General features: G+C 36.6%; 2 protein-coding genes across 3 annotated transcripts in view; both read left to right on the top strand.

The window, feature by feature from the left end:
• tango2 (transport and golgi organization 2 homolog (Drosophila)) overlaps positions 1–16,484 on the top strand; it is an 18,061-nt gene extending 1,577 nt beyond the window's left edge. The window contains exons 3-9 of one of the 2 annotated variants that reach the window (XM_043240807.1): positions 6,097–6,185; positions 7,645–7,764; positions 9,850–9,964; positions 14,035–14,102; positions 14,291–14,438; positions 15,685–15,789; positions 15,898–16,484. In XM_043240807.1, coding sequence (XP_043096742.1) covers positions 6,097–6,185; positions 7,645–7,764; positions 9,850–9,964; positions 14,035–14,102; positions 14,291–14,438; positions 15,685–15,789; positions 15,898–16,018 — 766 coding nt within the window. In that variant the 3' untranslated portion in view covers positions 16,019–16,484. Of the gene's footprint in view, positions 1–6,096; positions 6,186–7,644; positions 7,765–9,849; positions 9,965–14,034; positions 14,103–14,287; positions 14,439–15,684; positions 15,790–15,897 lie in introns of both variants that reach the window. The other variant, XM_043240806.1, reaches the window with a different exon arrangement.
• Positions 16,485–18,718: 2,234 nt separating this feature from the next.
• Positions 18,719–27,799, top strand: tmem150aa (transmembrane protein 150Aa). The gene is made up of 8 exons (XM_043240109.1): positions 18,719–18,874; positions 20,407–20,651; positions 20,806–20,853; positions 20,942–21,028; positions 21,129–21,196; positions 22,232–22,359; positions 22,853–23,030; positions 25,166–27,799. The coding sequence occupies exons 2-8, from the start codon at positions 20,587–20,589 to the stop codon at positions 25,468–25,470; spliced, it is 879 nt and encodes a 292-aa protein (XP_043096044.1). The 5' UTR covers positions 18,719–18,874; positions 20,407–20,586; the 3' UTR covers positions 25,471–27,799.
• Positions 27,800–27,810: the final 11 nt, after the last annotated feature.

Genomic DNA, 27,810 nt, shown 5'->3' with positions numbered 1-27,810 from the left:
TAGTTGTTTTAAAAGTAGTTTTACTGTCCCAGAACATAGAGGAAGTAATATTACAGAAGTTTGGAGAAGTGGGAAAAAGTCAAACTTACTTGGGGAAAAATTCATATTATTAAGATGGTTATAGTCCCCCAGCTTAATTATGTATTAATGTTGCTTCCAAATAAAATCCCATCCTTTTTTTCAAGCAGTTCGACAGTTTAATGAAACATTTTTTGTGGGATGGGAAAAGGGCAAGGATCGATCTAAATAAGCTGATTGCCCTTAAAGAAAAAGGAGCATTGGGCTTTCCTGATTGTAGACTGTATCATCTGTCATTTGTATTGTCTAAAATAGCTAAATATTGAAATCAAGGGGAGAATAAAACTGACTGGATGAATGTTGAATATAATATATGTACCTTTCAATCCCACTGAAGTATTCTCACAGTCTACTTTTAATACTACAGGATCCTTAAAATATTTAACCATCTCATTATTTACAGAAATACTCTTCATTATGGCATAACCCATCAATCTCTATAGGTAAAAAGTGATTTATTGGAAGTACTGGCACCAGCAAGGTATAAGCTTAATTGATGACTTGTATGAGAATGGTGAGTTAAGGTCTTATGCAATTTTAAAAAAGTGTCTCTTAGGAATCAAATACTTCTGGAAGTTTTTACAGTTACGTAATTTTATACTGTACACTTGTCCTATGGTTGAAAATCCTATCTCAAGATATTGAAATCTTCACAATTATATAAAATGGTAAACTCCCTTAGGAGTAGTGAACTGGTAAATTTAAGGACCATATGGCAGAGAGACATTGGTGAAGAAATTGATCAAGAGAAATGGTTCAGCAATATAAATAATTCTTCATAATTGTCAATATAAAATTCTTCATAGATATTACCACACTGCAGACTTAATAGGATGAAATTGATGAAATATAATTTGTGCTGGAAATGTCATTTGGAAGTCATTACCTATTTACATTGTATCTGGGAGTGTAGCATAGTTCTGGAAGCAAGTTATAGATGCCATAAGTTGCTGGTACGGCTCCACAATATCTCTTAACTCCTCTCCTGCGTTTATTAGGTGATAAGTCTCAATTACAATATGTATCTAAGTGTGTACTTTCTGTTATAATGGTATGTCTTACAATGGCTAGCAGGATTATTCTGAGACATCAAAAGCGCCAGAAATGTAAGATTGGGCGAGTGCAGTGACAGAAATGAATCTAAGCTTGATAGAGTAAATGGTGTGAAAGAGGATGCGCTATGTTCTGGACATATATTATTACAGTAACAATTCAGAATTAATAGATTAACACTTGATGATATGTACCTGCATTGTTCTTTCTCTGATATTCCAACTATGCCCGTAGAAACCTGCAACCTTGTATTATTACTGTCACTGTGATGCTATAAAAATTTGAATTCCGGCAAAGAATTAGAATAAGAGTTTTAAGCCTGTATGTGCTAAAAATACAGTCAAAACAATATTATTACAGTTGAAAACGTATTGTTTTTTATTTTAAAATGTAAAAAATTCTTGTAATGCCAGAGCTGTCACATGATTCAGCAGACATCAATTCAGCAGACATCAATACAAAATCTTTTGTAAAAACGTTTATACTGTCACTTTTCATAATTTTAATGAATCCTTGCTTAATGAAAGGAAAATGTTACTGACTCCAAACTTTTTAACTGCAGTGTTTTTGTTTCAGGATTTTTTTTTTATTTTATTTACATTCATGTTACATTAAATCTCAGGTGGCTTTATTTCATCACTGCGTTTAGTCTAACCTGTCATTTTGTTTAAGCTGTGGTGTGCACTTACTGTAAAAGGCCAGAAAAACAATGAATGTGCAGAACTGCAAAAGTGTTGTGGCGTACCAAGCTGATGAACTAGGCCCAGGTGACCTCTACCAGAGTTTTCAGCTCTCAGTCCCTAAAGGATATGCCTCTAGGTCAGGGTTTGCCAAATGTCAGGAGTCTCTAAAGAGCTAGAGAGAGCAAAGTCAGTATTTTTTTTGTCAATAGCTGTTGCCTGGTGAGCTATGAATCATGTGTATGCAATCAATTTGCATGTGCTAGTGTTCTGTCTTTCTTTCCCTTCACTGCAGAGAGGTTACCTTTGTTAATACTGTCAGATTGTAACACGCTACGCTAATCAGGATTATTGCCCAGCAAGCTGTAATTTGATTATCTAATATTGAGTCAGTCACAGTGGTTCAGAGTCACAGATAACCCAGGATGTAAAATCTAATCAGTGACACTGTGTCTTGAAGGTTGTCTTGTGGTGCATTGCTTCCTCTGATTTAGGAATCAGCTTAGCGTCAACTTGTTTACAAAACAGTGCCAAAATGTACTATAATTATGAACTATAATCAGGTAAATATTTTAACAATATTCTGTCCTGTTCTTCTGTTTGCATTGCCTCCTGTAACCTAGCAACATTACAATTTGCTTGGATCCACCTAGACCAGTGGTTCCCAACAACGAGTATGTACATCCAATGGGGTGCTTAAGCAGATCTAAGGGATGTTTAAAAATCTCTTCATTCTGTATTTTTCTGGAAGCTTTTGCAACATTCCAATTATTTTTACAGTGTTATGTTCTGCCAGTTGGCGCTGCCTTATTATTACTGTACTATTATATTTATATATTTATTATAATACTTTTTGATGTTAAGTAAAAACCTTTTTTGATAGTTTTGATTTTCAATTAATTCCTTGGTTTGTCCATGTGCATTCAGTCGTATATCTTTGTTCATCTTTTGATGAATGTCTTGCCAGCATTTGTAAGATGGCATGTAAGGGTATAAATAGTCCATCTTAATTGGCCAAATTGCATCTTGAGTCTTTTGTCTGTTCTGTCTTGCTTCACCCGATTTGATCCCAAAAATGCATAATGTGTAAAGAACCTTGTGAAGGAAACAGGTAAATTTAGTTCAAAAGAAAATAATTATAATATTTATAATTTTTAATTTTAATGGAATCATTCTATAGATGACCAACTCGAATGGGCCGTATAACATAAACTCAAATGGTAATATCTAAAGTGTAATGAAAACACTATTTATTAGCACAGTAACAAGATCGCAAGACTATGACATTAACAAAGCACAAGATACTTAGGCTTACTCGTACTCGATATCCGACCTACACCCTTTAAGAGTCTAGTCGAGATTAGTTAAAGCAAAACCATCCTAATTATACAGGGTTTTCACTATCCCTTATTTCAGCTTTGGTGTTTATAATGGCACAAACCAATAACAGTTTGTGGGTAATCAAGATAGAAAGATTGGTAAAACACTGACATAGGCTTCAACAGTAATGTCATGTCATTAGTACTGACCTCTGCAGAATATTTCACAGACAGAAGCTACAATTTGACATTAAAAAAATCATGCACTATGATTCACCCCATTCAGGTCATTGCATTAATCCATCTTAAAAACAGAAACGCCTCTGAAATTAATGAGTCACAATACCCTAAAGAAGTGTACAATTATTGCAAAGTTCATTACGGTTCAAAACCAATATCGCACGTGTTTGGTGCAAATAAACGCCTCTTTTGGGAACCATTTAATCTTCATCCTATTACCCTCTGACCTCACATTCCCAGCCAGCAGCCCTTTGAGAGAAAACAGGCTGGAGGTCTTGGTCAGTTTACTTATATATGGTCGTGTTGACTTTGATGGCACTAAAATGGATCCACTTAGTAGTAGTATTTTATCGTTGGAACAGATGGAGCCTGTTGGAGAGGCAGAAAGATCCTGAACATAGTCTGAAATTTTAACTAGAGATAATTTAGCAGCAACAAAATTAATTTTAGTTGGTAGCTGTTTAAGACACAGTATAACCTAGATCTGATATTCATGGTCTTGACATATCTTAGCATTGACGTGGTGCTTATTTTTTCTCTTCTTGATGATCTGGATGTTAAAAATCAGTCGATCATCATTATGTTTTGCTATCATGATGCTAACACAAACATGATTATATGGAACAGACATTGAACTTTAGAAACACTCACTGTGTGTATTAAGAAACTAAAAGTGTGTTTTTGTCGTGAAATTCATTTTAAAATAGGAGTCGTAAAAATTACTTTGAAAAGCAACATACGGAAATATACTTGGCATTTAAGTCTATTCTTGAAGTATCTAAATTCAGAGAAACCTTTAAAGGTGAGGTTTTGATTTCTTTTATGTTAAAATGCCTGTCTTCTTAAAGTCACTATGAAATGGTATTCATAACCCATTTTACATTTTATGTGACATATACTCAAAGGTTTGGGGTCAGAAAACTTTCGTATATATTTTTTGTATGTTTTTCAAAAGATTTTACTAAATAAATGCATCACTGTTTTACTGAATTTGTGATCTATCTATCTGTCTATCTATCTATATATCTATCTATCTATCTATCAATCAGTCACATAAGGATTTTTGTTTTGTTTGTGTACATCACTCAAGGTCTCCCAAATGTATCTTCATCTGCCCTTGACTTCTTTTCAGGTCTTGCCGTGTCCAGTCATCTTTTTGCCATTTTTCTGTTTCAGTGAGAAAGAATATCTTTCCATTTAGGCTGACAAAGAGGGTGATAACCTTGCCCAAGGTCTGGCGTAATTGACATTGTCAAGCCAGTAAGTTGTTTTCAGATGGAGAAGAGCTTTTTTCCTGCTTTGCAAGCTGTCTCCAGTATAGAGCACATATTCCTGGGGTACATCAACCTCCAGCATATTTCATCACTCTTTGTCTCTCTGATTTTCTTTTTCACTGTCAGACTGTCATATTCCACAGGCTGGAAATACAGTGGACAGTTGACTCTCCGTGCTGTGGCTAAGCAGTTCCTATAAGCATAGCCAGGAAGACAGAATGATAAACCTGTGCCCCTGAAAAATGAGCTGCATTTTCAATTCAAGGCTTAACGCAAAAAACTTCTGATCGTTTTTTTTCGGTGACCTGACAGTTTACGTTCACTCAACTGACTGTGTTTACATTAATGACCCACCAAGGTGCATAAGCTGACAGTCAGCTCTATCTACTTTGAAAGATGGCCCACTGGCCCAGAGCCAGTGTTAAGAGAGCTTTGAGCCGTTTCATTTTGCATTCATTCTAGTGCTTCCATTTTTTTGAATGCCTTACAAACCTAAATGTTAAAGCTTTACTTTAAATTATTGCTTAAAGGCACATTGGGGTGCTCTCGTGAACCCATGTCGAAAACTGACACAGAAGGATAGAAATTGCTTGCTTTGTGCTGAAAAAGTGTTTTCGTAGTTTTAAAATATTAAGGTTGAATCACTGATGTCACATGGACCATTTTATGTCCTTCTGGGCCTTGAACCTTTCAGTTGTGTTGCTGTCTCTGCAGGGTCAGAAAGCTCTGGAATTTCATCAAAATCTCCTTTGACATAAATTGTCAATCCTTTCAATCTGTAGTTGCCTAGTTATATAGATTTATAATTCTTAAATTCTTTTTTTTATGTCCTTGCAGAATGTATGATTGACATTTCCTGACTCATAAATCCCAAATTACTTAGTTCAACGTGCATAGATATAAACAAATATCCCATTACACTGGATATTATTTACGGAGAGGCTTCTATAGAGCATCAGGCCTAAACAGAGACAATAAAACCACACACAGCAGCTTTCAGCATCACAGCTGAGCCTTCTCTGGGCCTTAGGTGTGGAGCTGGCACAGCATTCAGCGCTCTCCTGGGATCAGCGAGAGATAAACACATTTAGGTGCACATGTGACCTATGAGCCCATTCAACAGTGCCAGCCTCCATCTTTCCCTCTCCCACAGGAAGTCTGACTAAAAATCAGACCTTTATTAGTTAACACAGTGTCCATTAACTTTGCACATTGCAAATCACAGCATTAGGTTTTGTTTTGTTTTGTTTTGTTTTGTTTTGTTTTTTCTAAAACTGTAAAGACGATTTTATAGGTGGTTGATTATAGTGATGTGTGCTATTATAGAAATGACATGTTATCAGTATCATTTTATAAGAAGAATGCTGTGAAAAAGTTTGTGTGATGTCACCTTCATCTTTTTTTTTTTTTTTTTTTTTTTTTTTTTTTTTTTTTTTTTTTTTATAAATGCAGGCTTATTCTGGCTGCTAACAGAGATGAGGTCTACAGCAGACCGTCCAAAGCTGCAGACTTCTGGGGCAGCAGCAATGAGATCCTTAGTGGTAAATATCAGTCTTATTTTTCAAATATACAAATATTTAATACTCAAAGTCTAGTTTTTTTTATTATAGAACTATTGGCTTTCTGCAAATGTTTGGCTTTGCAAGGAATTCAGATGTTGCTTTTTTAAAGAATTCATCTGAACTGCAAATAACTGATGTTATACAGTTTTGGATGAACAATAGTTTCTTCAAGAGTCTATATATTGTGTCTCACAGAGCCAATCATTTAACTATCTGCATGATGTCTGGTCTAGAGCCCACTTAGACATAATGTTTGTTTTTTTTCTAATAGTTGCTTAAGTTTTAATATTTTGGCTATTTGTCCACTAACTAGTCAAGCTGTGTGGTAGGATAGCTTATCTAGACCTTTTTTCTCCTAATTTCTATGTTGGCTTTATTATTTTTATTTAAATAACATCTTGTGCTATTTAGCTTATTTAATTCAAAAACATAAGAAAATTCTGTTTGTGGATATTTAGACCACATCATGCTGGTTTAAACAGCATCATCTGTTGAGTCAGTGCTTATTATTATATTTGTCAAAACATTCAGTTTGAAGAGAATCATTGAAGGGAATTTTTTTTCCTGAGGAAACAGAATTATTTAGCAGGTTGCATCTACTGCTTGAGGGGTTATAATTATGTTTTAAGTCTCTTGCATCACGCATCAGTAGTGGGAATTCAGTCATAATCAATCTGACATTAGGAGAGGAAAAGGTAATCATCCACATTTGATTAAGTGTCCATTGTCTGGATTCAGCTGACCACCCTCAAGGAGTAAGAACTGTTCGATTGACTGATGAACCACAGTCTGCTAAACAATACATCCCAGACCAGAAATCAGTCACTGCCCTGGCTCCACAAGATTATGGGGCTTTTGTTTTGTTGTTCCTGTCCATGTTCTGCCATTCAATCCTTGGATCAGACTTAAATGGATGGTTGGTGGGTGCTTTTATGTCTAGTGAAACAAATTCTACTGCTAATGAAGAAACCTTTATCTGTCTGAGGAGTGATGTGTAGGATATGGATGACAAATGTTGGAATCTTTAGGTAAAGATGAGAAGGCCTGGTGTTTTTTAAGGATACTATGCTAAATGTTACCATTATTAATGGGCTGTTACTAACCATGAATCACTCTGTGGGTTTTTTTAAGAAAAATGAAGTCGTCTAGCACTGTTTTAATTTAAATTTAGTGATTCGGTTGTTCAGAATTTCTCCTCTTTTCAAAGCACTAGAAACATCAGTGTGCTTGAGCCTATAAAGTACTTTGGTTTTTTCAGTATCAAGATTAGAAATATTATTCTTTACTTTCAGTTCAGGTCATTCTGAGTGAACATTCCAGAGCTGATTGGTACGTCTAAATCTGATCTCCTGCCGGTTTTATTATTATAGCCAGCAGAGAGTATTTAATGTCACTTTGACATTAATTCACAATTTGACTTTTTGTTTTCTGTCATTAGGTCTGGACCTGGAAGAGGGAAAGGAAGGTGGATCGTGGCTGGGAATTAGCAAACGAGGGAAACTGGCGGCACTGACCAATTACCTGGAAGCACGGCAAAATCCAGATGCTCAGGGGAGAGGTAGTGTAGGTCTTTCACCCATTTGTATTAATGTACTCCACTATTACGAGCAGTTGCCTAGACACACTTAATCAATGTATTACTCTGACAGATTACTCTTAATGGTAGCATAATTCACCTTTTGAAAAGCCTTCATCGTCCATGCACTTTCTGTTCTAGTGAACGGCCATAGAGAGATTTTTTTTTTTCTGTATTTTATATAGCTCGGGCAGATCGAGTCTCTCATCAAAACTGCTATATACAAACATGTATCATAGACTAATTTACTGAAGAGTCTTATGCAACCAAGACTATACATGCACACCTCCGAATCCATTTTTTATGTATTTGTTTGTAATATACAAGCATAAAGCTGAAATACATTTTACCAAAGAACAGAAGTGCTGAGAAAGTAAAAACAGCCCTAAGGGGCTTTCTCACAAATAAAAAATAAATTAGATTTTTAAATCAGCAAAAGAAATAATAACAATAACTAGATTTTAACATTTTTCTCAAGAAAATGTGAGTGGCGCTTGCCTATGCAAAGCATTATAATAGAAATGGCCACATTTCTCACAGTTTACTACAATAGTTCAGTAACAGTCTAGATATGGCTTGGTGCTGGACTAGAAATTTTATCAAGATGTTGCTATATAGATATTAAGGCCTTCTTACATCTTTTAGTATGTTGCTATATTTGGGGTAATCTGGTTGGTGGTTAGAATATTTCTAGCTGGTTTCCAAGATACTCTGGGTGGTTGTTAAACCATTTAAATAGCAAGAGCCCATGACTAAGTCTCTGGTCCTTGGGTAGGACTCAGGTCCTTCCGTCAGTGTTGGTTTATGGAAATTTATGCTCAATAAAATGGCATTTTTAAATTTTCAGGGTCACGTACACTATAGTAATAACTCATAACTTTAAATTTTTTTAGAAATAGTTGTATTATGTTTGGAAATTATCATGCTGCGAAACCACAGATAAAAGCCAGAAAATAAAAGTGCACTCAAGGGAATTGCACTTATCTTTGTTATTTGACATGTAATATCTCAGGTAGGAAGAAAATTAGTCCTGGATCAAATAGTATGGAGCTAGACTCTAACATCCAACAACCTTTTATAAGATTATAGTGTAGTTGCATCTGTGAGCATGATCCGATTGGTTTATCGCCCAAATATAAGAGGTTCTAATATAAAATTGGTTCCCAAAATATTTAAAGTGATTCTGACAAAAACAAGCGTAGACAATTTCAGAAACATTGATTAACATGATTGCATTCCGGTAACTTTGCAGCAAAAAAAATGTAAACTTAAAACTTAAACTTAAAAAAAAGATTTGACATTTATCGTCATCGACTAATTTGAAAAAAAAAATATTGTGCCATATCGCCCAGCCCTAGTTGCAACAATTTTCAAATTGTAATGCTCCAAAATGAACCTTATTCCAATTATGTAGTTTTAGTCTACGTTGTTTGTTTAGTTTGATGTTCAGTTTCAGTTTACATTGTTAACATTCTTCCTGGAAGGTCTTTACTCATAACCCACAATGCTGAAGAGGTTAGGCTGAATATTAAGTGGGGTTTGCCTTAATTATGTTATTCTTAATGATTGCTGACATGTTCACATAAATGCATTCATATGGGTGGTGAGGCCAGAGACTTGAACAGCTGTTCACTGCAGATCTCCACTCAGCTGAACTAGACTGCTCACTGTCATCACTCCAGTGTCTGCTTAGCTTCTTTAGGGCCTCTTTATAGGCTGACACCTCACTAGCACTTACCATCAAAAGCATGTCGAACACACCCCACCCCTCTGTTCCAAAGCCATGTCACTAAAAATAATGCAAACAACCCAGCTGTTATTTGGATGGTTGTACACAACAGCTGCGTACAAGTGCTGGGGAAATATGGCTCAGTACATGTTGTTCAACAAATTGCATTAATTTAAGCCATTAGTTCTCCAAATCTGCCTAAATGACATATTTGAGAGTGGACAAAATGAAAATGACCTTTGCCAAGTTCACATCCCATTCCTCCTCTTTCGCAATCAATGGTTTTAATGAATTGGACCATTGATACATGCCTGTCTTTATTCATCATTTTTACTCAGGTTTCCTGGTGTCCAACTATTTGACGGATAACTTGGACAGTTTCGCATACCTCCGCAAAGTGTCTTCAGAAGCTCATTTATATAATGGCTTCAATCTCCTTACTGCTGACTTCAGGTGAGTGGTGAAAGGCAAATCTTGTTTGGTTCTTTTCAAATATATATAACCTTGCATAAATGGTGAATGACTCGAATAAATCAAATGGTTCACCGTTAGAGTTTTTTGGATGAAGCAAGCTCATTCAAACGAATAGGTTCAAATAATACCTAGTTTGTATTTTTATATTTTTCAGAAGTTTTTGTTGGCATCTATGTTCATAATTTAGTTTTCAAACAGCTGCATTAAACTAATTATTTAGATATACAATGTAAAAAATCAAAAGTGAAGTTCAAGGCGACCAGCTTCAGGAGATTTTTGTATTTTTTTAAATCCAATTAAATCATGTACATCTCATCTGTCAGTCCACTAATTAAAACCACTTGTCACTAATTATGACCACTTGGTGCTTTATCAAGCCTGTTTAAAGAGTCACAACATTTTGAGAAATAGCTCAAAAATTACTACAAGTGAAGTGTCTTTCGCAATCTCACTTTCTTTATCATTAGTTATGAGGATGACATGACAATGATGATACAGTCTAAGCTCTGGAGTCCTTAAGAGTGACAGCAGGCACTGGTACCGCCACCTGCTCTCCATACACTGAAGCTCAAGAAGTCTATTTAGAATATAGTCCGAACAGATGGCATATTTCCAGCAGCGTGACTTTCTCAGAGCATAGTAATTTGGGGTGATTTAAGAAGATGGGTTTCATGATTCCACATAATAAAGGTCAAAAATAATGACGTTTATTGATATAATTAATGTTTTTGTGTGTGTAATAGCATAATAGCGGTTCAGTGTGTAGAGGATATCTGTGCTTATTTTACATTTAGCAAGCTTGTAGCCTAAGGATACATTTACAATGCCTGTATCATATGCAATAGCAATAGGAGTGAATAAATATACTATGGCTGAATAGTGTTTAGCAATTCGATTGACACTGCAGTGTTTATTTAACTAGATGTTAGAATACACTTAAAACAAGTCATCATCACCCCATCCTTTAGATTCCTGAAAGGCTGTCTGCTAATTTGGCAATGTATTATTTAAGTCCATGCTGACATCTGAGGGACTTGTCTCTTCAAGCGAACGTTTATAAACAGAAAATACATTGGAAGGCCACTCAGACTCCCAAACACAGTAATGAAACAGAAAGCCATAACCGTGGAGAGTGTTATTCATTTGTTTACCCTTTTAATAAACAAGATCATTATTGAGCTTATCGGACTCGCGCTTTCTTTCCTCGTCCACAAAGGACCAAACGATACATGTCCAGATAAACTCTGAGGAATTACAATAGGCATTTTGTGCTGAAATCAATACAGCTGTCTTCTGTAAATAGAGACAGCCTTTCCAAAAGAATATAGGGGTTTTGTTTGTTCCTCTACAGTGATGTGACTGACAACACTCATAATAGTCTTTATGTTTTTTATATGACATTTCAGACCACTGCTTATTCAAATCAGATTCAGTATTAAAATTCCTCTTTCAGTGTGATATATATATGTATATAAAACCAAAAGACACATTTTAAAATTATTCAAGCCTTAATTATTCAAGCCTTAGATTTTTATTATGATCATTCTATTGTCTATTATTATTATTATTATTGTCTATTATTATCTTAATAAATTTAATAACCTTATTTATTGGGTACTTTCAGTTGGACAATGGCTGTCCCAAACCATAACCCCTAAATTTCAACTTATATTGTATAGTATAAATATTGTATACATTTCAACTTCTAATTATATAGATTTTTTTCCCATTGTTGTTTTCAAAAGTCTCTTTTTAATTATTTTATTAAGTTTTTATTTCTGTTTAGAACTGTTCTAGCTAACTATGCTCTGATTAACATCTTCAGGCAGGTTCAAAAGTGTTTCAGATTGTTATTACTGAACCAGTCACTTATTTCGGTAGTGACATCAGGCAAATTTTTTAATGTGAACACGCGCACATGTGACCGCCCACATTTACTTACCAATAAAGCCTATTCAATCAAGGTGAGATAATGTAGAGCAGTAAGATAGATGCTATCTTTGGCACATTTCAGCATGTATTGTTTTGATCCTGTCAGAAAGTAATGCAGGCTTTGCACAGAGGTGTTAATGGTGTTAAAAACTTAATTGGAGCTGACGGCAAACCTGCAGTTCACAAATAAATGTTTCTAATTTCTTGCGCATACTAGGCACAAAAAAAACATTAAAATATGGGAAACTATTAACATTCCAACAACCAGACATAATAAAGAAAATAAAAATAAATATGAAGAAATGTGACCTGATAAATCAGAAAACAGATTTTTAAAGGTTAAGTTAGAATTCTTGTTCCTGTATATTAGAATGATTATATTATATTACTATATATTGTGTATGCCATTTATGGGTGTAGCTGGCTAGTGTCATGGGTGTAGTTAAAATTAGTTTCCTGAAAGCTGGTATGATAAATCGGGTGTGAAAGATTGGGTGTGTAACACTAAAATGTTTATCTGCTGAGTTGACTGGCTGCTTTAGCTGTGTAAGACTTTTTGATCTACATCTCAAAAACGAAATGCCCTTGCTATAGTAACTAAACAGTTATTTGAGTTTACATGCCTCCAGTACAAAATTAATTTGTAATTTGATTATTGGTTTACTACAATTACTGTGCTGCATTAATACATCATTAGAAGGCTATTTGGCTCTTATGCCCCAGTGTTTAAAGTCTTTCAGTGCAATTAATGCATTAGTGGAGATAGATAAGGCCATTATTAGAAGGTATTGTGTTTGTGCCAGTGTAGTTTGCTCAAAGTAAGTACTCTTTATAGGCTCCGCTGGTGTAATGGGGATTATTTAAACAAGAAGGTACAAGATATAAACAGTTGCTACAGGTGTTTTGTGTCATAGCCTGTACTATATTATGTATTTTAGCATACAGTATATGGAATTTTACATTAACCAATCGTCATCCTAGAAATTAATCATTTTGAAGTGTATATAATATAAACAATATGTGGAACATGTAGATGAATGAAACTGAATACAGAGGGAGGAAAAAACTTTGGTGCACTTAATCCACAAAAAAAGTTGCATAGTTCAGTCCATTAATAAACATTCATTTGAAGATTCCTAAAACAGATGTGATTTTTACTGGAAAGTCAGCATTCTGCATACTTATTTTATCCCAGTACTTATACAAGGGGGTCTAGTCTCCAGAGATCTAAGGCTTCTGAAGTCCTTTCCTCACTGTCTGCCTTTCTCTTCGTCGTGGTTTTCCATCGCTGCCAAACTGTTCAACCAGCATTATTGATGTCCCTCTCAAAGTGCTTTCAAAAACCCTAAATTGGCCATTTCTCCTTTCATAGCCATCCTCCTTTGTCTCCTGGGCCAATAAAATGTCCTCTGAAACACACGGCTATATCACCGTATCTTCCATCAGGAGTAATGAGCTTCGCTGAGGATCCATCCACTAGATTCATGTGTATGAAAACAGGAACCTGTCTAATCAGATAAATGAATGATACACAGACTGATCTCATACATACGAACCGAAAGGAGATTCACTCTCCTCGTTAATTACAGGCTGATTTAAGATTTCTTTCATGAGCTGATGAAGGACAGAGACTGTCTGTCTATCTATCTGTCTGTCTGTAAGTTTGACTGTAATTCTGTCTGTCTCAGGCCTTGCTCCAGAATCAAATCATTGATAGTGCTTCTTAAATTAGTGAGGGTTTTAAACTATCTGCATTCAGAGCGTTCTCTACTTCCTGTCTACACATTGATACAATGAGTTCATTCGTGCTGAACAAATATAACTCTATATATCTATGTCTGTCTATCAGTCTGTCATTCTGTTTATAACAAAGCATATGTAGAATATGTATAACTAATGACTTATTTCGCTACTTTATTAATTAGGATGTGTTGATTTGCGTTGACTTTCTCTACGGTTCTATATGTACGCATTACATAACTATGCATTGCATAAACTAAATTGTAACTTTGCTTAAAGTGACGGATGATGCAAGAATAGCTGAAAATATGTGTTTAATTGTGTTTTAGCAGTAAGCACTAACTCCTTTTTTTTTCTCGCTGTGTTGTTGGATGCAGGGCCAATGAAGACACATTGTGTTACTATGGAAACAAGGGCAGTTCAGAGCCCATTCATCTCAAAGCAGGTTTGTTCAGTCCCTCAGTTAGCGCTCTGTGTTCAGACACCAGTGGTCTTGCATAAAGCTCTGCTGTTTGCAGTGTTACACCTACTGTCTGCAATACAGACCACTTTCGCTCGTTCAGCACCAGATTGGTGGGCGTGTCTCAGTCAGAGCTCACAGGAAGTGATGGATGATTGTGTTTGTTTCAGCAGGAATCTATGGGTTGAGTAACTCTCTTCTGGAAACTCCGTGGAGAAAGCTGCTGCACGGCAAACAGCTGTTCACCAGTGTAGTGAACAAAACACTGCCCCCTGATGGCTTAGTGCAGGAACTGCTCCATATCCTCAATAACGAGGAGCTGTAAGTGGACACTCCTTCATTATGAAAATTAGCATCCTCTTGCTTTTTTTGTCTTCTGTTTCTCTTTATCTTCCATCTAGCTTTTATCTTTCTTAAACAATCAAACCAGCATCCATCCTTTTTGATCCTCAAGGAGCGCTTGAGACACAAAACAAATGGATTTTTGGAAAGTTACTCTGAATCACAAGCAGCACGATTTTTGAAGTTTTATTTTCTCAGGTTTTATAAGGTGTATGCAGGCGGCATGTTATAAAGAAAATAAAAACGCTGGATGAGTCCAAAACTTAAGCATGGTTGTTTTTCAGTATTTTGTTTACAGATTTATTTGACCCCTTTTTCATTTTATTTTAGAGACAGCGGTGTTATGTGTTCTTTTTAATAAATTAGTTTTTTGTGTTTTGAAGTTGCAGAAGTGAAAGCAGGGGCTCCAGGAAGATTTATACGTTTGTGACAGACAGATTGCCTACCCATTTTAGCAATGACCTTGTAGATGCATTAATTGGAGTGAAACAAAGCCATCTGATTAGACATTATGGACCTGTTTGCATTCATAATGTAATTAAATATTCATCAGTAGGAGTAATTAATTTAAAACCAGTTATGCTATTTTAAGTAAATAGTCTTGTCAGTTGTGTCGGTTCTTAGATCTTATATTTTCCAAACTGATCAGTTAGCATAAGAAACTAATTCCGTGGTAAAGACAAAAATGGAGGGTTTTCGAATTCACTTTGGAATGGTAGTGTATATATTTTATTTTGAAAGGATTCATTGAATTGATCAAGTTACAATAAAGCATTTGTAATGTTGCAAAACATCTCTACTTCAAGTAAAAGCATTTCTTTTGAACTTTATTCATCAAATAAAAGAACATACTGTATCAAAGATTGCGCAAAGATTTTTTTTAGCCCAACTGTTTCCAGCATTAGTAATAAACAGTTATTTCTTAATTTGTAATTTTTCATAATATTACCATTTGTTTTTCATCAAATGCATCCTTGATGAGAAGTATCGAATGTTACCATCCCCAAACTTCTGAACAATAGTGTGAACTCTACTTTGTGTACTATTGTATTTTTTGTTATTGTTTCTGAATATTTCTTTCGAAACGATGTTCAAAAACGTATACTTTATGTATACATTTTCTGCATTCCAAAAAATGCTCTTATCTGTCGGTGACAGTAGCCTCTCGGTTCAAGTACCATCTCTCAGTTCTCTCCCATAAGAATGTCACCTCTGCTCTTTTTAGAAACACCCCGGACCCCACGCAGGAGAGTCAAGGTGTAGGCTTCAGCAAGGCCATGCTCCAAGCCCTGTCTGCAGTGTGTGTGCGCTCACCAGGATACGGCACAAGGTCCCGTTATGCTTTTACTTCTTTCTCTCTCTGTAGAGCAGGGTTTTCATGCTGCACTTTTTATTTTACCTCCAGTTGTGAAGTCATATTTGTTTCTGTCTATCCTAGGACCAATACAGTCATCCTCATCGACCGAGACGGAAACGTGAGCTTTACTGAACGCACCATGCTGAACTGTGACATCAGCCAGTGGAGCACAAATAGCTTCCAGTTCAGACTGCAAGAATGAGAGCCAGATGCCAGGCCAAGAGAAGAAGACTCTCACGTTGTGCCTTTATCCAGCCACTGTCTGCTCAAGCCACGCAGCACCCCAGTTACATGAACATCAAATCTTATTTCAGACTTTCCTGTTGAAAGCGGTTATTAATTGTCACAGCTCTGTTCTGAGAGGAAGCTTGATTGCACTTTCTTATTTTTAAGGTATTTCTTCTTTCTAATAACTAGGGGTTCATGAGGAGGCCTGAATCTACTCATGAGATGTGATTTTTCGGTGCATGTCATTCACTCTGCATATGAAGAATGTAAAACGTTATCATCTACTGAAACCCATTTTATCACAAACTGTCATCGGTATGAAATGCCGTCGGACAGAATAGTTTTAGGAGCAAGATGTCTACTGCCAAAGAATAATTGTCAGTCATTTGTGAGAACAAGAAAATAAAACATTTTCATAATCTTGCACAATGTAAACTTTACTTGACGTTTAGTGTGGTAGTGATTCACTGTAATGCCTTTCACTCGGGAACATGCTGAGAGCTACTGCCAAACAAACGAAAGAGAAAGATTTCTTTCTTTTTAACATTAAACGGCATCTTAAATTGAAATGTTTTTGTCATACTAAATGAAACTATTTTCGATTTCATTTTGAAAGTGTTCAAAGTGTATGGAAGTCTGTACGGTTTGATATTTCCAATACTGCTTTCTAATCAAAGCAAGAACGCATTTTGTCAGCCGCCAGGAATCTGAGATCAGCTTGTCATTTGACGTCACGTCTTTAGTTGATAACAGTGTGCTGGAAATGTAGTATTTGGCTTTTAAATGACGTCCATGCATTCTCATCACTGATCTATATTTGAGAGCCATTATATATAGATCAGTGTTTCTCATGCATAAGGACCATATAACCCTCAAATATAAAGCAGACAGTAACTTTCAGCGTGTGTTTCTTTGTTAATGACAGTGTAAGAAAGACCCAGTAAGCTTTTCCAAACTGACAGCAACATTTTACAGGTAATGTAAATCAAATGTGCGAGCTCAGGTTTTCTTTTGAGTGCTGTGACCTGTCATTGATTCTTTCATGTTCGCGTGTGTCAGAATGACAGGATTTGCTATCCTCCCTAATAGAGATGAGATTTACCTCGCGACACGCTGTCATGTTAAAAAAAAAAGCTATTGCAGCTGTTACTTATTGTTGAGATGTGACTGACTGTGGTCTGCTGCCACCTAGGGACATTTTTAAAGGCCATCTTGAAAGCTGCACTAAACTTAACTACACTTATTTGTTTATTTTTAATATTAATATAATCTTTAATTATGCAGACAAGGACAACAATCAACCGTAAAATTTAAATAAACATAAAAGAAATGGTTTTTGATCCAATTAGAATTGTATATCCCTATTCAAATTTCATCAACGTTAGTCAGTTCAAATAAATAAGATTAAATCCAGCTCATTTATTTATCAGTTTCTTCATCCATTCTGCATTTCTAAAAAGAGTAATGAATTGAACATTTAAAGAGCGTGTTTAAAAGCAGTTCTTCCGACCCAGTTATGAATAAATGCATTATTATTATCACAGTTACACAATGCAACAGAAGGAACAAGTCCTCTGTTCTTTTGGCTATATTAATGATATCCTAATGCATCAATCCTAAATATTAATCAAAGATAACACAACGTGCAGTTATTAAATGATGGTTTTTATTATAAAGAGAAAAAAAAATCCAAACCCACATGGCCCTGTGTGAAAAAGTGCTTGCCCCCTAAACCTAATAACTGGTTGGGCCACCCTTCGCAGCAACAACTGCAATCAAGCGTTTGCAATAACTTGCAATGAGTCTGTTACAGTAATGTGAAGGAATTTGGATCATTGTCCTGCTGCAGAACCCAAGTCCAAGCTTCAGCTTAAGGTTGCAAACAGATGGGCTGACGTTGTCCTTCATTGTCTTTTTTTTTTTTTGATAGAAAGCAGAAATCATGGTTCCATTTATCACAGCAAGTCGTCCAGGTCCTGAAGCAGCAAAAGAGCCCCAGACCTTCACACTACAACATTTTACAGTTGGTATGATGTTCTTTTTGTGCAAAAGTCTTGGGAATCATTCCAGCAAAACTGAGACGAGCCTTTATGTTCTTTTTGCTCAGTACCGGTTTGGCCTTAGAACTCTGTTGTGCAGGCCATTTTTGCCCAGTCTCTTTCTTTTGATGGAGTCACGAACACCGACCTCATCTGAGGCAAGTGAGGTCTGCAGTTCTATGGATGTTGTTGTGGAGTCTTTTGTGGATGAATCGTCGCTGCAGTCTTGGGGTAATTTTGGTCGGCCGGACACTCCTGGGAAGGTTCACCGCTGTTCCATGTTTTCACCATTTGTGGATAATGTTTTGGATTTAGTTTTCCCCTCCTAAAAATCCTTGTATTATCTTTGATTAATATTTAAATTTGTTTGATGATATGAAACATTAAAATGCAAAAAAATATTATTAAATTAAATAACTACATAAATTAAAGAAAATAAAAAAACAATTAACATTACAAATATTATCAAGTCATTGTTCCAGCCAGTAAATATTGGACACAAAAGGATACATAACAGTTCAAGTCATTTTTTTCTTGCAGTTACGCAGTTTGCCTCTGAACGTCGCTGTATTGCCAATCCTGACGATTTCCAACCACTCGGCCCCCGTACGTTGGCATTGTGGATAAAGTAGTCCAGCGAATATTGCGACACCTTGCAACGCATTCTTTTTAAATAGACAAAAAACTACAATTACAGTGAGGCGCGAGGAGCAGCTTTAGCAACAGTGCCTTATCGTAAAGCAACAACCAAGGTTGAGTGAGGTTGGAAGCAGGGAGTAGCAGGACTTAAGGTATGTAAATTTGAACGTCTCGTTGGTTTGTTAATCACCAAATCTTCACAGATATTTCGGGCAGAAGTGTCACGTAAACAAGAAGTAATTGTCTTTTTCGGCGGCAGCAGTCGTTTCAAGATTTTATGTCTCAGAAGCGAGTGAGCTGCCTATTTAGACAGCGTTTTGGGACATCTCAGCCGCGTTTGACTGTTTTCCCGAAATGCTGTCCAGGAAGGAAGCGCACAAGATTTCGAAACACAATCAACGTTAGCTTTATTGCTAGTGAACGCGGGATTGCTAGAAACTTAAGGATTGAGACAGTCAGTCGGTACATTTAGAAACGAACCCGAAGATTTGCAAACTCTATTTGGTTATACAAAAGATACAGTGGGATCAACGAAGGCCACCTGTATGACAATTTAGTTTGAACTAAGGCATGTGAGGGACTCGGACACAGCAGCACGTTCACCTGCCTGGCTAGTTGATGTGAACATCAGTGGTAGCCTTTTAGGTGAAGATGCGTTTAGTGTAACTTAAAATAAGGTTTAGATTTCCTAATCACGTTTATGCTTACAAACCTAGATGGCTGCTTGTCTAGACAGCATTGTAGTCATTGTATAATTGCTGCTCATTAGTGGTGAACCGCTCGCCGGTATTTCTTTCCAGGTTTTCAAACAGCATCATGTGGCAGTCATGTGTTTTAGAATTCCAGTAAAGCTTATGTTTTTACAACAAAGTTCACTGCAGCACGCACACACACATACACTACAGGATTGACTTTGGACTAAAAGTGCTTTTAGTTACTTAATCAATGGGTCAAAAGGGCAAAATGTAAGTGGAAACAAGCACTAAAAATGCTGAGACCGACAACTGATACTTTCAGTAGTGCTTTTCTGGTCTGGATAACATCAAAATCCTTTCTCTTTTCTTAAAGTTGAAGTGTTTTTGGTTATTCGTTCTTTTCGATTAATAGTTTTAAACCAGAACATAACTGCACCTTCCAGTGAAGTGACAGACCACTTTTTAGTGACGTACGCTAGGTTTCATCAGTCACTTAGTCCCTTTTAAACCCCATCCTTTTCTAACAAGTGACTGCAAGCTCTTCATCCAATCAACAACCAGGATCAAGATCCCACCTTTCATTTTTGACTTTTCTTATTACCTCTTGTGCTTTGTTTGTTAGTAACGACTTAAAAGAAGAGATCTATTGCTACTTCCATCTCTTTGTGACTTTTGTCATGGTCTTCACGGTTGCGCATTATTCCATTAAAAAAGCAATTTAGTAATAGTTCATTGTATTGTTATAACTTACCCCACCCTAAAAGCACTTTTTATGTGACCAGTCCCTCGTCTTTTGACCTTTTCTTTCCACTTCTTTTTTTTTCTTCTTTTTATACATTTTGTCTCGCTCTGCAAAACGTCACGTTACGGAAGTAAAACGGATCGCGTATTCTGTTCCATGCCTTTTAAAGTTGACAATTAAAGTGATTATTTCAGTCGAACAATTGTCTAATCGTTCACCTCCTTTGTTTCCCGCAAACGCTAATTAGGCCTGGATTTGGCGGCCCGAAGGAAGGAGCAGCGTGGCATCCCTCTCCTCCTCTCATGTCCCCTCCCTGTGTGTCCTTGCATGTCAGTGCCCCCTCGTCATCCCCCCTGTGTCTCACCCTGCCAGTCCTCTGTGTTCCTCCCCCTCATGCTTGGGACAGACTGGCCTCTCTGTCAGACCAATGACTGCCTGGATCATACTGCCTGTCAGCCTGGCTGCCTTCTCGATCACTGGGATATGGATAGTGTGAGTTTTAATAAGATTCCGCCCATGATTCGAATCCATATTTCAGTCCACATGCATTAATTATAATTTGTCACATCGAATAGTTTTTAAAAGTTGAAATCGGCACTATTTTGTCCAAACAGGCACGCAATGTGTTGTTTTGCTGTGTTTTCAGATATGCTATGGCTGTAATGAACCACCACGTTTGTCCTGTCGAAAACTGGTAATTTGGGCTTTTTTTTTTTCACTCAGTTTATTTAAAGCGTGTGATCTTTATGTAATTTGATAGTGCTGTTTTTTTTTTCTTAAAGGTCATACAACGTAACATGCACAGAGGAAACAGCCAAGCCGGGCTTCCCAAAAACATGCTGCACCATTCAAGACATTCCCCTCATCAGGTAGTCATGTCTCCTTTATTTTGAGCTCTTTCCTTTTATTTTGAGTCTGCGTTTATTTCCAGCGTGATCTGACAGTGCCTTTGTCTTCACTTTAATTCAGTAAATGCGGATCTTACCCTCCCGAGAGCTGTCTGTTCAGTCTCATTGGTAATGTGGGAGCTTTCATGGGTAAGACTGCTTGTTCTCATATTCCGCATATTCTACACCGGCAGTGACATATCAAATAACGGAGAACAAAAGCATGAATGGAAGCATTCAGCAATCAGTGTGGCGTAGGTGTCGCAAAAACAGATACCTGCATTAGACTTGCTTATTATTGCGTCATCTCTAATGGATGTTTTCCTGTGTCACTTCACTAAGTGTTGTGTTTCGAGCGAGCTGATATGTTGCGATTATGTGATTAGGGGTTTGATTGTCCTTGTCTCGTCGAAGGTTGGCTGTCATCTGCTTCTAAATGAGGGGTGTTAATACAAACTTTTTACACCACACTATGACCTAAATAATGAATCTTATAAATAGAAACAGAAATAACATTTGCGTAGGCTAAATCTGTTCACACTTGAGGTTTCTAACGTACATTGGCATTTAAAAGTTTGGGGGGTTTGAAAGAATCAAATCATGAAATATACAGTAAAAACTTAAATATTACATATAACGTTATTACAATAAATTATAATTTAGAATGTAATTTCTCCTGTGCTCACATGATCCCTCAGAAATCATTATAACGTGTTGGTTTGGCACTCAAGAACTTTTTTATTTATCATTAATCAATGTTTAAATGGGTATTCTGCTTAATATTATGTATAAACTTTTTTTTTTTTTTTTTTTTTTACATGTTTTTAGTGTTGCTTTTGATCCATTTATTTTTTTAATACAATTGATCACACTTTACATTAGCACTACTTCTACATTACATAAGTACTATGTACTTGCATCAAAAAATAAGTACAATGTACTTATTATGGTCTTTTCTTATTATAAGAAAAGTTCTAGCATCAGCTTTTTGTAAATGCTTCTTGTTTTGATATTTTTTTTTTTGTATCTAATGAAACAAAATCCTTAGCTTACAAATGTTACATTATGGAACAAAAATAAACTGTAACTAAAGTAAAAAGGAACTTTTTAACCACAAGTTGCATTAAAATGCATAAAATGCCCTGGTTGCTCTACTTAGTGTTCCTGTTCTGTTTTCCTGTTTAGTGGTGTTAGTGTGTCTGTTGCGGTATGCTCAGATCATCGAGCACAGGAACCACTGCTGGCTCAACACCAGTGGACTTGTGTCTGGATTCACCAATGCTGTTGGATTGGTCATGGTGGGCAACTTCCAGGTCAGCCACACAATTCTACTTAAACCCAGTTTTGTATGATTTATTATCTGATAAACACATCTCATAGTAGACCGCTCCACTCACCATTTACATCACCAAAACCGAAAATGGTAACAAGCATTTGGGTGTTTGTTAGCGCTGCATGATAAGGTATTAAGGGCTGACTTTTCACTCTTAGTTTTTCACCGGCCATAAATTCAGTGCATCAGAGTGTTTCAGAGGCTGATGTTCTCAAAGTGATTAGTATTGATCCACGCGTGCAGCCGTCTCATTCTTCAGAATGGATTTTAGAGGGCATTTTACTACCTCATCCCTAATAGCACTTTCATCCGTATGCTGAGTGTGCAATAGGCAAGTTTCTTGTTTTAGGAAGACAAGGTTTGCAGTGCTTTTCAGTCCATTTTATCTAGGTTAGATTTCACAAGTGTCCTGTTTCGAAAATCCTTTTTCTTTTTTCATTTCTTGAATAACTTACCACTGTGTTTTTCACTAGGTGGACCATGCTAAAACACTTCACTATGTAGGTGCGGGCGCCGCGTTCCCAGCAGGCATTCTTTTCGTGTGTTTGCAGTGTTTGCTGACCTACCGGGTGGCTGTTACGGCTCTGGACTACTGGATGGCTCATGTGCGTGTGGCACTGGCTACTTGTGCTCTCATCACACTGGTTCTGAGTATCCTTCCTTGCTGAGTATTACTGGAAAATGATAAATAAGTGTGTTTATAATTTTCATTGATATGGATTGCTTATTTGTCTATTTTAGATAATATCACCTGGTTGCCATTTAAAGGCAATGTTCACTCAAAATTAAACTTCTTTATCGTCATGTCATTCCAAACTGAACAAAAGGAATTGTACTGGTTGCTCTATCCTCTCTTTAGGCTTTTAAAAGAGAAACTGTTAATGGCAATCAAAACTGTTTGGGTATCGGTATCTTCTTTTGTATTTCAATAAAGAAAAGAAAGAATAGTTTGGAGTGACATGAAAGTGAGTAAATGATTACAGAATTTTAATCTTTGGTGAACTATTTAATTAAGGTTCAGAAATGACACAAATGCATCTATATGACTTATGCAATGTGTTTAGAGCTATGCTGTTTTCCTAGTGAATATTTACATCTCTGACTTAATCGTTGAGTGAGTGAGTTGAAATCAAGAACAAGATTGGTCAAATTAAGAGTTTAATTTGATGAAATGGATCGGCAGATTAATTGAAAAATATACAAACAAAAGAACAAATTCTGATAATTGGATGTACGTCCCAACATGAAAGCCAAGATCTGTTGCTCCTTTAAATTCAAGTTATTATATGGTTCCAGAAGACTTGCAGTTTGTATGGAGTGGTTTTATGGTACTATTAGTGTATATGCATGCTACTCATTCATCATCACCGCATAGAAAAGAACAGTGTTATTAAAGTACACCGTTTTATGTTCTTCATGTAAGTTCTGCAGAATGTAATGACATGAGAATAAGTAAATGATGACAGAATTGCTATTTTTGGTAAGCTATCTTATTTAACACCAGCTGTTTAAATAAAAAGCACCATAAAATGAGTGCAAGGAAAGGTGCAGTGCTGAGCTTTTATCTGTTTCTCTTCCTGCTGATGCCCTGGTCACGATCATGAAGCCCCTGACTCATATAATAGCGGAGGTATAATCTAATTGCTTTGGTGTAAATGTCGTTGAGGATACAGATGAGCCCAGCTGGAGTCTCCCGGCCTTCCTGCTTTATCGCTTCTGTGTTCATCAATGATTTATGAATAGTTTGTTCCCCAACCGGTGGAAAAGGGGGTGGCTGAAGGGTTGCTGGGTGACGTAACTATGAGAGCGGCTAATTAACCAGTATCTCCGTATAAATAATCCATGGCTTTAAGTAAAAGGGATAGTTCACCCAAAAATGAAAATTCTGTCATCATTAACTCACCAAAGTCCGTAATAGGGGCTTTCATGCACAAGAACGATTCATAGTTCTTATAACTATAGTTTGAAGTACGTGTTATATATATATATATTAATATATAAGAGAGAGGAACCAATTTTGGGGAGGAAACAAGCTCCTAATTCAGACTAACCCATATAGTATAAGTGTACACAAGACAATGCTGACACCGGCCATTTTGAAAGAGCTGTGTAAACACAAATTTTACTTGGGCTGCTTTCCACTCACTAATCTGTATACATTCGCTATTATAGGTAAGTGGTTCCACTCCACTTTTAGACACACAAACATCCCTAAGCACTTCCCCTCAGAGGAATCCCCACTGCCAGCATGAAGTGCATTTCACTTTTAAACTTTTTTTTTTATGGATGACAGCCCAAGCATACCCACAAACATAATAGAATGCTGCATCAAACAAACAAGTAAGGGGAAAAATCTAAACAATAAAACGACTCAATAGATTCTAAGTGATCGAGGGCTTAAGGTGTTCCAATTCAACCCATTCCAAAGTTTCAGAAGTGGGCATATGTGACATTTGAGTAAACAAGATGAAGAGATGTTAGCGATAAAAAAACAGACTGGAACACAGCCTCGTACTTACTCTGCAAACATGCAAAACTGTGATATATAAGTCCAGCCACTGTCATCCATTTTTCCAGTTGTTGATGTAGAAGGAAAATTCAGTGGTGTTTTCCTGGTGTGAAAACCTCTATTGGCTTACTGTAGAATGGAGACCAAAAAAACTCGAGCTAAACGACGACAGAATTTTCATTTTTGAGTGAACTGTCCCTTTAATTCTATAGTGGGCCACAGTGCCTCGTAAGCTTTCATTTTTGAAACCGTTTGAATCCTTAATAGTTCCTCTCAGGTGGGATATTCTTCATCCACGAGAGCTTTGTCTTGCAGCACGCAGCGGCCATCTGTGAGTGGGTCTTCACTGTGGTCATCCTCGTGTTCTACGGGACTTTCACCTACGAGTTTGGCACCGTCACCACCGAGACGATGTTGGCCGGCCTCCAGCGGAACCTCTCGCACGGGCCCGGCGTCATGATCGGAGACGATGTCCAAGCAGACACCCTGGGAAGCGCCACTACAAAGGGTTTAAAATCTCCAGGAGGAAGCAGCACCTCCACCCATCTGAACTGCACTCATGAGAACATCGCCATGCTTTAAACACATCGGCACACGCGGTCACATACTGCCAGGTGGAAAGCCTCACGATGGTGCACGCATTTAAGAACACACTTGGGCCGAGATTAAAGTCATTTGGAGGAACCGTCCAGTCTTGAACGGGTTTACAGGTGTGACTGTTGTAAACTATCATTTCAGATTTTAAGTTTTGTCTGATTTGTCTTTCTTTAGTCCCGTTATGCCTTGTGAGAAGCTTCTGTTGGTTTGTTTGTAGGTGAGATGGTAAGAATGAGGTTTTTTTTTTTTTTTTAAGAACAAGGACTTTAGGTCTACTTCAAGGTGGTTGTTGTTAGCACAGATTCCTTGGTTTGTGAGGTCAGAATTGTTGCACTGGGCGATGGGGGTACATTTTTACTGTCACGTTTGCACAAATGTTTCAGGGGTATCTCTTTTAGAGCTTGCTACTGTTTGCCCACACATATTGTTGCAAATGAATGATTTGCACGAAACACAATGAATGGACTTTGAAGATTTAAGTTCTTTCACATTTTGTTTGGAATTGCAGACTATCAGGATCCGAGCATTATCATTTTTGTGAATGTCTAAATATACGGATCGAACTTTAGCACCTTTTTTTTTTATTTTGGAATTGGAAAAAAATGCAATTGAAATCTAATACAATTTCATCTGATTTACCCATTTTTTGTAATGGTGGCCTTGTTAATGACGCAGTGGGGAAATGTTTTGTCATGCTGGCTTGCTTCTGTTCTGTTTCATGCCCGTTTGTAGCCTCTGACGAGGTGGGTTTTGTTTATCATTTCGAGCGGGAGGAAGTGATGTAAGTTGACACCAGCTCTATCCTTGCCTTCCTGGTTAGTTGAGTAGTTGTAGAATACATATATTCACTGTACATGCACATTTTTATATCAATTTTTATTTACATTTTTTTTTTCTCTGTCCAGTCCATAAAAACCACTCCAAAAATGCCACATTTATTTAGCGTTTTCCATTGTAATTTTTTCTTGCCGATTGTTTCGTGTAGTTTAGTGAATCACAGTGATAACTAATTCAACTGATGTGAAGTTTTTTTGTTTTTGTTTTTTTTACACAAGCATCACATCAGTTTTTGTTTTTCTCCGTTGCCAAAGGATGCATTTCAAAATATGTACTGTATGCCTTTGATTCATTGTTTCTGTATGTGTAGCAGGACACATAGCCACTGAGAAAATGACAGTACTGCAATATTAACAAATTTTGAAACGATTATATGAATGAAACAAATTGGTCTCCAGGCTGGAACCTAGGAAACCGTATTCAAACATTCTGAGGGTTGAGTGGTTATGGTGGCCTTATGCTGTAGTATTTTTGTGACGTACCTTATTCAGGCTGTCAATCAAAGGTTCTTTATTGCTTTTAAAGTGACTCCAGATTTATTGTGCTTTAAAATTTATATTTTACACAGAAATGTGCCAGGTATTGTCTGTTTGTTTGCCGCCCTCAAATGGGACAGATGCATCTCATGCCAATGATCAGACTGTAAATTTAGATGTGGTCTCTAGGCATCATACATGTTTATTTCTGTTGACTCCTCTATTATTGGAGAGCTATTTGAAATATTGTTTCCTCTTCTCATACAAGGGAGTTTATATTCACAGGGCTGCACTGTACAACTGAAACCATCCATTAAATATTAGTTGTTTGTTATGAAATACATTGAGCTCAAACCAAACTGCACATAGAGGTACAGTAACTTAATGGGTCAAGCTTAAACAAACACAAAAGGGCGTAAAATATTATGATGTGCACAATGTTGATGTCATTTCTCATTAATTGCCTTTTTTTGCCATGTCCCAGCAACACTTGGTATAAATTACATGCAATATTTGTCAATGCATATAGTGCATATCATATCCGAACAGCAGATCAGTCATTTATAGGTCACCTAAGAGCAAAAGGTTGAGCAAGAATTGGTTTTTTTTTGTTTTTTTTACAATTTGAACTGATTTAAGGCTTGCGGTCAAAGACTTTGAAGTCACAAGGAAGCACTGTCAGATATTTTCATAGTTTTTTTTTTTTTTTTTTTGACGTTACATGCTTTTCAGCCGTTGTCTGGATAGAAGTTATTTTTCTGATGCCTTTAAATGATGTAATCAAAGTATTTTTATCAACGCATTGCGTCTGTTATGAACACAACAAAGACGTGAGGTTCACACTCCAAAATCGAAATAAAAACAATGCAGAGAATATTTTTATGTTATAAATTACTTATGTAAATAAGTAAGATTTATGTATAATTTCAATGATTTTCTTTGACAGAGGTTTATATTGAATTACCAAAACATCCAATGGAAAATAAACAAGTGTATCTGTACGTCTGCCTGT

Source organism: Puntigrus tetrazona, chromosome 5, assembly GCF_018831695.1.
Source record: "Puntigrus tetrazona isolate hp1 chromosome 5, ASM1883169v1, whole genome shotgun sequence".
Lineage (NCBI taxonomy): Eukaryota > Metazoa > Chordata > Actinopteri > Cypriniformes > Cyprinidae > Puntigrus > Puntigrus tetrazona.
The sequence above is the reverse complement of the archived record's forward strand: the minus strand, read 5'-3'. Positions and strand labels throughout refer to the sequence as shown.

Coding starts and splice junctions, on each gene's coding strand:
- tmem150aa (XM_043240109.1), top strand. CDS start 20,587: ATGACTGCCTGGATCATACTGCCTGTCAGCCTGGCTGCCTTCTCGATC. Junction 21,029..21,128: donor CAAGACATTCCCCTCATCAG/GTAGTCATGTCT, acceptor ACTTTAATTCAG/TAAATGCGGATCTTACCCTC. Junction 21,197..22,231: donor TAATGTGGGAGCTTTCATGG/GTAAGACTGCTT, acceptor TTTCCTGTTTAG/TGGTGTTAGTGTGTCTGTTG.